Source organism: Nicotiana attenuata, unplaced genomic scaffold, assembly GCF_001879085.1.
Source record: "Nicotiana attenuata strain UT unplaced genomic scaffold, NIATTr2, whole genome shotgun sequence".
Classification (NCBI taxonomy): domain Eukaryota; kingdom Viridiplantae; phylum Streptophyta; class Magnoliopsida; order Solanales; family Solanaceae; genus Nicotiana; species Nicotiana attenuata.
Genome location: NW_017670398.1, coordinates 264,757 through 276,072, shown reverse-complemented (window position 1 = coordinate 276,072; position 11,316 = coordinate 264,757). Strand labels below are relative to the sequence as shown.

General features: G+C 36.0%; 1 protein-coding gene across 1 annotated transcript; it reads left to right on the top strand.

The window, feature by feature from the left end:
- Positions 1-4,028: 4,028 nt before the first annotated feature.
- Positions 4,029-6,529, top strand: LOC109238861 (transcription factor PRE1-like). The gene is made up of 2 exons (XM_019405341.1): positions 4,029-4,375; positions 6,075-6,529. The coding sequence occupies exons 1-2, from the start codon at positions 4,256-4,258 to the stop codon at positions 6,225-6,227; spliced, it is 273 nt and encodes a 90-aa protein (XP_019260886.1). The 5' UTR covers positions 4,029-4,255; the 3' UTR covers positions 6,228-6,529.
- The last annotated feature ends 4,787 nt before the right edge of the window (positions 6,530-11,316 follow it).

Below are 11,316 nucleotides of genomic sequence, written 5' to 3'. Positions count from 1 at the left end.
TCGTGTCATAGTCTCGTTACTACTTCGTCGGGGTTAGGCTCGACACTTACTGAGTATATTGGGCCGGTTGTACGCATACTACACTTATGCACTTCTTGTGCATATTTTGACGTTGGTACTAGCGGAGTTCGGCGAGGTACTTAGTGGCTACCGTCAGTGATTCGAGGTAGAGTTACACCCCTTTCGCAGGCCCTAGAGTCACTTTCCTATCTTTACTGTATTGTTTCTATTTTATTCGGACAGTGTTGTATTTCTTTCAGAACCTTGTATTTAGCTGGATTTAAACGCTCATGAACTTGTGAAACCAATCCTTTGGGTGATCTTACGTTAGTTTTTTGTATTGGTAATTATTATGTTATTGCAGAGTATTTCCGCGTTATGTTATTTGTTCAGTTGTTGGTCATTTACTGCTTTCCCTTGCATGTTATCTATTGTACTGGCTTGCCTAGCAAGCAGTGTTAGGCGCCATCACGATCCCATTGTCGTTTGAGATTTTGGATCGTGACACTGATTAATAAAATTCTATTATTTTTTTAGTTTTCAAATTGACCAAATTTCCAAATGAACAAATGCGTTAGAACATTTATGAATATTCCTTTCAAAATACCAAATATTAATACTTCATTGATACTGAAAAGATTTTAAATCTTAAATGATTTTCCCCGTAAATTAATTTTGCTCAAATCTGATTTGTCTTAATTCTTATTAGATTTATTTAAAATATAAGTCAATCTTAATTGATTTTTACCATAAATTAAATTTGATCTGATTTATCTCAATCCTTACAGATTTTTCTATAATATTTTTAGATTTGTCCTAAAAATATCGAGTAGCTTTTTTTAATATGACACTTGAATTAATATCAAGTTTGACTAGCCTCTTTTTGATGTACTATAGATTTTACTGTTTTCACCAATGTTATTAGCAGAACGCTATAATGTCGTCCATATAGTACTGAAGTACAACTTACTTTCTTCAGCACTAATTTAACGATTAAAGAATTAAGATTCCATTCCCACCCCAAATTAAGAAAATTGACATGTTTGTTATATAAAACAACACGAATTATCAATATCCACGCGATAATTGTTGGTAAGACCTTCCAAATATACTTGATAATTAGCTGAGTTCACACTACGAAGCATGATATGATGTACTCAGAAAGGATTTAACCTATATATACTAAAATTTTACACCAGGGTTGTATTTTAATTTGTTATGGAAAATGATCCGCTTTATTTTCAATTTGCAAATCATATTTTTTATAATATTACTTATTGTATTTTTTAGGTGACCTGATTATAGTTTAAAGTCCGTGTATAAATACTAAACTCAATTAGAGATACAAAACGCATGCATTCACTCTCTATCACTCATACAATATGATCTCCAGGTTGATAGGATTCATGTTCATGGGCATGGACATTCACAGTTAGTAAATAGTAAGTACTTTTGAATCAACAATTAAGCAATGTAAAATAATTCATTTTACTAATCCTACTTTTATAACAGTTATATTTCAAGTAATCTGACCACGGTGTAAAGTACTTCTGAAACTATATATGATTCCTCAAGCAATGCAAAATCTTGAGTATTCAAGCCCTCGCATGCAAATAACACGACCCACAAACCACAAGTAATTAAGTTTGTTTAAAACATATTGACACGGATGGTTTGGAGATGAATGCGGCGGTGTGTCAATTAGCTTTTTCACATGATATGGTGCTTTGAACGAACTCTTGATGTAACTGTTAAAATTGCTGCCATGTGATAATTAGGAGGTCACGAGTTCGAACTATGAAAATAACCTCTTGCAGAAATACAGGGTAAACCCAGTAACTTCAAACGATTAGAATCCCGAACCCATAAGCTTGAAATCCTGGCTCGCCTCTCCTTGCAAGTCCGTCAATCATCAAATGTTCAAACATGCTATGTCGATCAAGAAAAATGTTGCATCCCTCATTTTGTCGAAAAAATAAAAATTTCTTATTAGGAAGCATTTAACTTCTAGGGAGTCTATTCGACTTGATTAGAGTCAGTACTGGTTATCTAATCTAATATCAAAGAAAAAGACAGGCAAAAAAAAAAACACATACATGTACACTATCACCACTGCCATGACATTTGTTAAAAATATGTCACGCCTAATTTTCATTAGTAGTTTCTCTCTCCCCCTCTACGCGGGGCAAATGTGAACATGACATATTTGGTCTGTAACTAGTTCCAAAGTGAATTCTTGCCAATGCCATCACTCTATTTCCTAGTACTAGGCACACAGTTACTGCCATGACTTCCGTGAACTAAAGGTCATCAACTTTTTGCCTCCCACTATTCTCAAAATGGTATAAATAAATTCTAAATTCAGTTTCTTCAAATTATTATTATTCCTAAAAGAGTTTTTATTCTATACATTGATAGTGTAAGAAATATTTATGCATTTTAATCGCTTTTAAAAGTAATTACATATAATCGGTAAGTTTATAATTAAAATATGGAATTAGCATGTTATATATCACAAGTTAAACTACACTCATAATATAAAAGAACTTTACGTCGTTGGAATATGTAACTTGAATCTTTTTAGATATGTGTTCAGCTATTAATTTACAGTTGGAGGGTGTATTGAGTCAAGATTGGAGTTGAGAATCACTAACGGTTACGAGGGAATAGTTAGATATGATTCATTTACTTTTAACTAAAAAAAGATAGATTTAAGCCCTTAAAATAAAAAATACCCTGGTAAAAAGTATTTTTCGTTAGTTAACGAGCATAAAATCAAATTAGTCAGAACCTTAATATAAATACCAAATACCGTGTTTGGAGTAGGGTCGGGGGAGAAGTAGGAGAAGGGGGATTGATGAGCGTGGAAATGATCACATGGTCTTGTATAAAAGAAGACATGCACATGAAGGCCCACCTTGTTAGTACAATAACAAACACATTTCTTTAAGTCCACTTGAAATTAAACCCCATCTAGGAAACACACAAACACAAATGTTCATACCTAGTTGTGGTGTGTAACTAAGCGACCCCCTCCCTCAAAACCTTTTTCATCCTCCCTCTATCAGGGGCGGAGGTAAAGTACGGGATGCGGGTTCGGTCTAATCCATTAGCTTTTGTTCAAACCATGTATTTATCTTAAGAAATTCATCGAATACGTACAACTTATTAGTTTAGAACTCAGTAACTTAAAAGGATTACAATTCCAAACTCATAATGTTCAAATCCTGGCTCCGCAGAGGGCCTCTATGAGCCCATCTCTATGCAACTACAATAACTACTATGCCTCGTTGATCCCTAGCAAATTAGAGACAATTATAAGAATCCTCACTTTTTTATGCTCGCTTAATTCAAACTTATTTATGTCCAATGTTGTATAAAATAAATTTAATTAAATAAATATATGTCTATTTGAGCACGCCGTGTATGCTATATTGTAAGGATCCATCATTAATTGATTAGTTTAATGATGGCGCAGCGAAAGATTTATATAACGAGATTCAAAGAAATACAAGAGTATCACAGTTAGGAATTAAACTTGTAATCTAAAATAATTTTTGAACCCTTAAAAGCTAAACCAATTTTTTTTTTTTTGTTAGGGGATTCAATATAATAATTTATATACAATTGAAAAAGTTAATCTTTATCCTATTTACACGCATGGGCGAATTTATTGTCCAAATTATGTGTTTCCGTCAAACTAGGTATTCTATGTACATATTTTCTAGAATTGATATAATATTATTTACTGATTCATATGTTCCAAAAAGGTTGAATGGACACTTTGTTGAAAATTGAGTTATTTACCTAAAAGAAGAAGGATCATTTTCCACCTAATATATCCTTTTTTTAGTGCACCAATTTTTAAATATCTTAGAAGGAACCGGTAATTTACTACGTAGTATTTAGAAAGCTTATACACTGACTGAAGAAGAAGGTTTCTTGGGCTACTTTTTTCCATGCATTTCTCTTCTTCACATATAACATCACTTTCTATGTTATTATACATTTGTACTCTTTCTCTTACTCTAACACTTCCTCTCTTTTTTCTTCTTTTCCATGTGGTCCATCCCCTCCTTAATTTAAAGCTCGTCCGTTATCACTTTTTTCCCTAGTCCTTTTCTAGCTACCATAACTCCCTCTTTACTTCTTTTTAGTTTCTTCTTCCTTCTAAGTTCATTCCTACTACGTATAAGCTTTCACTTTGTTCCAAACACAAAATTTGAAAAGGAATTTTCTTACATTTATTTGAAGCATGTCAAGCAGAAGATCCAGAGATTCGGAGTCTTCGAGGATTTCAGATGATCAGATCATCGAACTTGTATCCAAATTGCAACAACTTCTCCCTGAGATTCGAACTCGCCGTTCCAGCAAGGTTCTAATTCTCATTTTCTCTTTTCACTCGACGAAAGCTTATTATTTCTTCTCCGACTCTAAGTTCTGTGCATTGACAGCGTATATATAAATTTTTTACATCATGAAATTTAGTTGACCTACAGAAACACATAAGTTTTCAAACATAAAGTTAATATGGTAACTTTGAAAATGGAACGCTAACGTTATAAACCGTTAAATAGAACTTACAATGTCAAAATTCTTTACACTATCAATGTATATAATTTTTTTTTTATGTAGCTTAAATTCTTTCTTCAATTTATTGCATGTTTCAATATATGCAGCTGCATTTGATCAATATTTTCGTCAATTATACATATGGTATTCATATTTTGTATATAGTATGTAAAAGTTGAGATTCTTTAGAAGGAAAGGAAGAGTGAGGTATATAGTTGTACCTCTTGACTGTGTGTTTTTATCGTCGTTGTGTTGTTAGTTATACGTTAAAGGTTCGTTTGGTTGACCGACTAGTTATTCAGGGATATAATATGAGGATAATAATGCAGTAAACAACAATATAGAAATTATTATGTGGTGAATAATGCAGAACTTTTATGTGATTAATAATAATAATAATAATAATAATAATAATAATAATAATAATAATAAGTAGGTGCCTAATACTAACACAATGCTAAATTCCGTATAACTAATGCTAAGTTTCGGTCTTTCTGTACTCAGAGGAGGTGTAAACACCCTAATCTGACATACTTTCCTCCGTTCTAGTTTATGTGAAGCTATTTTCTTTTTTGTCCATTCCATAAAGAATGACTCATTTCTAAATTAATTTAGAAACAATTTAAGCTTAAACTTACAATTCTATCCTTAATGAGAAGCTTTATAACCATACAAATACTTTGGTCCCTTTTTGACTTGTTTAGGACCACAATTTTCAAAAGTCTTTTTTTTCTTAAATTTCATATCCAGTCAAACAGGTTCAAATAAATTGGAAGTACCAAAAATTGGAAAAGAAAAAATTGACGAGTCGAACAGTGAATCACCAAGCACATCACCATACTTAAAAGAAAATAGACTAGACTTTATCTTTTCTCTCTCTCTTCCTTTTCATATGGTGTATTATTTCTTGAAAACAACACAACTTCTGCAGTATAAGATTTGATTGAGAAGTTTTATTTTGCGTCTCACACAATTTATATTAGTTGTGTGAGGCTTCTTTTTGTCTCACAAATTTATGGACCCTTATCTTACACTTTTGGGTCCACAAAAAATTTGGGTCCACAAAATTGTGAGACGAAAAAGATGCCTCATACCACTAGTGTCAGTTGTGTGAGACACAAAATAAAATTTTCCGATTTGATTAATATGTTCCTCATGCCTTTGGGGCCCAACTCCCGATATATAAAGTCAATGTACGTCAGTGAATTGGCCTTTTTAAAGATTTGCAACGCATTATTGCACAAATTTAGGCATGTTTAGTCTAATATTATGCAACACTATATTTTGACTATATCGTAAAAGGTATTTGCTTTAAGACTTGATTATTCCTTTCTCATTAATTTATGAATTTATAAAATAATTAAATTAATAATTTGTAAATAAGATAAATTATCTACTTTAACGAAGCGCTTGTCACACACATGGCATTTGTCTCTACTGGGGCCCGCCGTTTGCTATGTCATATAGTCATAAGTTATGGTATATATGTATATTCATTGCAGGCATCAGCATCAAAGGTGCTCCAAGAAACTTGCAACTACATAAGAAGCTTGAACAGAGAAATGGATGACCTTAGTGATCGACTCTCTCAGTTACTATCCACTTTAGATGCTGACAGTCCAGAAGCTGCAATTATCCGCAGTTTGATAATATGATTTATATATTACAAGTATTCTACTAACTAGTTGAGAGAGTTAGTCATGAGTGGTTTTATTTGCAGACTTTGAATGACATAGGAGCATCTACTAGGTACAAGATGTCAAAATAAAAATTGGTCTCACGTTTGATGGGCGTTTATGTATTTATAGCCTTGTTTCTTCTTCCTCTAGGTTCTACTAGTCACTAGCTAGGCCATCATGAGTTAGATGAAATAATAAGTATCGGATCTAAGGGACACTTGCTTGTAATTACGTTTTCTCACTATAATTAATAAGCTGGACTAGCACTTTAGAAGTCATTATTTGTTAGTTTATATGTTTTTGACAAGATTCAAACCTAGCTTGAGGATGTAGTTTTCCCACTAAAAGATCAATACGTTATATAACTATTGTAACGAAAGATATATCTTTATATCATGAATATAGAGATGTAGTCCTTAAAAAAAACGAGATTGGAAAAAAAAAAGACCTACAACTATACATGACGTATCGTCCAATGGTCCCCCTAGCTAGTTATGGCCACTTGCTTGTAATCATGTTTTGTCGCAATAATTAATATGATGGACTAGCACATTAAAAATCATTTACTTATTAGTTTATGTTTTTCATTCCGTACATGTTGAAGCAAGAAAAAGAAATACTTTAAAGCACGAAGCGATAACCGGAAAGAAGAAAGAAAAGCCGCTTTAAAGATCAGATAATTCCTAAACAGAATATAAAAAAAGAAAACTAGTATGTGTTCACATTATCCTTCATGAATTTGAGCAAGTTCACTAGCTAGTTCAGGGTCAATATTGGTCAGCTAAGGAAATCAATCATCTTGATGCAACGCTCCATAGAATAGATTTCGATAAAGAAGAGAAAATGTCTCATGTTTTGTGTGTATTAATAGGGTATCCTAATCAAATAAACCATATGCATGGATTTTGAAAAGGATGATATCGATGATGATCCCTGTTTGACTAAAAAGTGTAAACTTTTGATTAAACTAATTAATTTTATATAGTAAGGGGTTAAACCTAGCTAATGATAATTACTTTGGATTTATAATCGGTCAACACGAATCATGTAGAATAGCGGTGATAAGGGGCTTGATGTTGTGCGCCTTTAATATCTCAAGATGATTAATGACGGGGGAATACTAAATAATAAATAACGATAAATGGCATTAAAGTAAATAAGGAGAAAAGTTCATCCAATGTTAAATGAGGTGGATGATTCCTTCTTCTAACAAGGATGAATGATAGACAAATACTAGAATATTGGGACCTTCTCGGATCTGATGGAAAAGTATGGAATAATAGACAATCGAATCTCTTCAGAAAGGTAATGTTTGTATTTTCTCTAGAGAGAGTCTTCTTTTCAAAGAGTGTTCTTATCAGAGAATATTACATGCCTCTCACCTTATCTCTTTATCTATTTATATGGGTCATACCCCCAGTCAACCCTAAAGGTACAAATGCAAAGAATATTCAATAGAATATTCTCCTAGAGAACCTATTACAAAACTAGCCGTTACTATTGCTCTTGATGCTTAACCTCGGCCGTTATTGACTGCTCGGCTATGACTCCCACTGTTCGGTAGTCGACCTCGACCATATTACTTTTCGTAACACTACTTCACGTTAAATCTCTTGAAGATAATTTTTGACCCACACAGTTAGTCCCTCCGCTTATTGAGGCTGACCCTGGACGGCTTTGATGAGTGGACTTTGTTAGTTGCGGTTGAGAGATTTGAGCGAGCAGGTCGAATAGCGACGTTTCAGACGAGGTGGCAACATGGCACTTTGTGACCTGTAACCTATGGTTACGTTGATTCAGAATGACATCATGACATCGTGTGTCATTATTACGCGTTTTCCTGATGCAGTGCATCGTTTCCTATGCTTCCGACGTTTCGATACCTGCGTCGGGAATTCACGGCTTGTTTTCTCGGTACTGATGCCCGGATTGTTATAAATAGGATATGAGACCCTTAGCCTCACTCTTTGCATTCTCTAATATTGAAAGCTTGTATCTTCTTCTTCCTTCTTCATTCAGGGTTTTTGCTCTTGTATCTTCTTCTTTCTTCTTTATTTATAGTTCCGGCTCTTGTTACTTTTACTTTCATGTTCTTGTTTTCGTCAATTTTGTTGACTTCTGCTACTCACGATTCTTCTATGCTTATATCTTCATACATAAACAAAGATGGTTAATGCATCTTCTAGTTCTGGGAGGGCGACCGAACCTGTTCCCTTGGCGGTGCGTATGCCTCCCCATGATGATAGCATTTCAGTTGCTATTAATGATGGGAACCTTTCTACGGTGGATGAGATAATCCATCGTAGTGACAAAGATAGATATGATTTTCAAAGGTGCCCGAAGACTACCCTGAGTTTTCGGAGTCGTTGATGAAAGAGGTACATCTAGCTGAATTTAGAGGCAGATTCATGTTTCCCGCTCGCATTGACCTAGTTCCAGCGAGGCACGATGTGGTACAAATACACTGTCCTGGGTACTGCGCTTTGTATGCGTACCCTTTCCACGTCGGTTACTCTTTTCCCATCCTCCCCTTGGCCGAGGAGTTCAGACGCTACTTTCGTGTCCGCCCGGCCCAACTTTCTTCGTAATATCTACAAACTTATCCGCATGCTTACAAGATATGCAGAACTAGCCGGGGTCGAGGTGACACTTCACCATTTAATGTACCTCTTTGCCCCCAGCTTCTTCAGGGGGACGATGCTACATCTTCGCCACCGGGGTAGCAAATGCCTAGTGGTGAAGATGGATGATAATGCAAATTGCCTGTTCTGGCTCAATTACTTCTACGTTAAGACCGAGGACATAGTGGTCAATGCAAGTGGGGTCCCCAAAGTTTGGAACTACGCCCGTAAGTAATCTTCCCTTCTTTCTTTTTATGTTATGCCTTGGTTCAGCTAATTTCAACTGTAATAGACATTTCGCTCTTTCTTTGCGGCCGAGACCGAACCTCTTCCCTTGGTCGAGGACATACACGATTGGGTGAGCCGGATCCTCCCATACACAGCGGGGATCTGTGAATGGCCGACCTTCCTTAAGAAGTTTGGGCTTGCGCCTTCGTGACTGGTGAGTATCTGTTTTTGGATAATTATTGTATCGTGAGGGTTGATCTTTTAATGCTTCTTCTTTTTGTTTTTAGCCCGGGTATCCTCGAAGGGGTCAAGGGCTCCTACTCCGGCTTTCCGCCAAAAGAATACTACAACGGGGTCCGCCCCTGCCGTGACTGTGACCAAGTGTGCCCGGCCATCCACTTCAGTTTGACCATTAGAGGCTTCGGCACCGGAGACTCTAGCTTCCACCTTGCTGCATTTAATAGATGAAGAGTCATCGCCAAGCGAGGAGGATTTGGTTCCTCGTAAGAGGAGGTCGGTGGACGTCAGAGGTGGAGTAATCGGAGCGGTAGACTCTACCCGGGATGATTGCGAGCTGACCACTGCCACGTTTGCAGGTGACATAGACCCATTGATCACGCCCAACTATGCCTTATAAAAAGGACAACGCGGTCGTTGCAAATATAATCCGGTTTACAAGTCCGGAGTCGAATCCCACAGAGAACTAAGGTTTAGCTACAGCTGTTCACTATCACCAAGAAGACAAGCTTGAACAATTCCTAACTTATAGATATTACGATTCTTGTGTTTAACTACTTAACTAACAAATTAAAATAGTAAATTAACAACTAACGATACTGAGGGTTAGAGAAAAGATTAAGGAGGTCTAGAGTTATGATTTCCCCAATTGTCGGAATCCTTCCCGCTATGTCTTCTATAATTTCGCCTAAGTATTCTCTACCGATCATGAGCACTCTTATTACCGTAAATCTCTCCCGAGTAATTACGACAATTTACTAGACGCACTCTCCCAAGCTACGCTAGCTGGCTTTTAATACAGCTCACTTCAGATCGCACCCAAGGCTTCGTTATCCCTAATCCCGCCTTTAAACCCTCGGTTATTGATCCCTCATATACTCTGGGAGTGGTGGTGTTCAACAATTACCTAAATATGCACTCTCTCCCGAGTTATGCATACTAAATAGGCACAGCTAATTGAGAGCTCTTCAATCAACCACAATATAAACGTAGTTGAACAAATAGAGAAAAGGCTATGACTCAAATATATAAAAACATAACAAGAATTTATCCTACAAAAGGTTCTATCAAAACTCTAGATAACAAATTAGCTATTCATAATAGTATGTAAAACTACAATACTAAAAGTCATAACCAACAATGAAAAATAGGAAGAGGAAGGAAAAAACTCGTAGAAGAATTCTCCGCCTTGCTCCCAATGTGTTCTTGCCTCCAAGGGTGTTGTCTAACCCTAAAGTAGTGTCTCTCCGCCTCCTTAGGTCTAATTTGTGTCCAAAATATGTCCCCTCTCACTTCAAATTAGGTTTAGGACCCCTTTTATACAAGTTGTAATAGTGTAGGGCCGAAATAAACTTGTCCCAGGCGAAATAGGACTTCTTTTTGACGCCTGGAAGGGCGCACCGCGGCCAAAACGCAGTAGGACCGCGGCCAGACAAGTTCTCTGATTTTTTGCCGCGGTCAATTCCGCGGTCGCGGTTTCGACCGCGTTTTTCACCATGTTCCGTTTGCAATTTGGTAAAACATAAAACATGGAAGTTGTAGCTCTTTGAATTAGCTTTCCAACCATATATTGTGGAGCCCAAATGGAATTCTGAGAAAAAAGTTATGTCTATTTTACTAGACAATGCGTAATATGCCTCCTCAAGTCTTCGTTCGTACTTAATTATCAAATTTGACCCCCGAACACGATCCCGGCTTAATTCCTTGAGCTTTTACTCAGACTTCAAAGCTTCAAATCACTTAAATTCATTCCATAACATCTATATAGCTCGGAATCACACCTACAAGGCATAAAACACACAATTAGTGCAAAACACTAGCGATTAAAGCGCAAACTCAATTAAAGTGCAGTAAATTCGAGTGTAATAAGCGACTAAAATATGCAATTATAGCCTATCATCAACACCCCACACTTACACCATTTCTCGTCCTCGAGCAATCAAACTACACTTTTTTATAGACACGAGCTTTTTAAACAA

Excerpts from the sequence above, each read along its gene's own strand:
- LOC109238861 (XM_019405341.1), top strand. The coding sequence starts at position 4,256 with ATGTCAAGCAGAAGATCCAGAGATTCGGAGTCTTCGAGGATTTCAGAT. Across the intron at positions 4,376-6,074 it reads GAACTCGCCGTTCCAGCAAG|GCATCAGCATCAAAGGTGCT; the intron begins GTTCTAATTCTC and ends TATTCATTGCAG.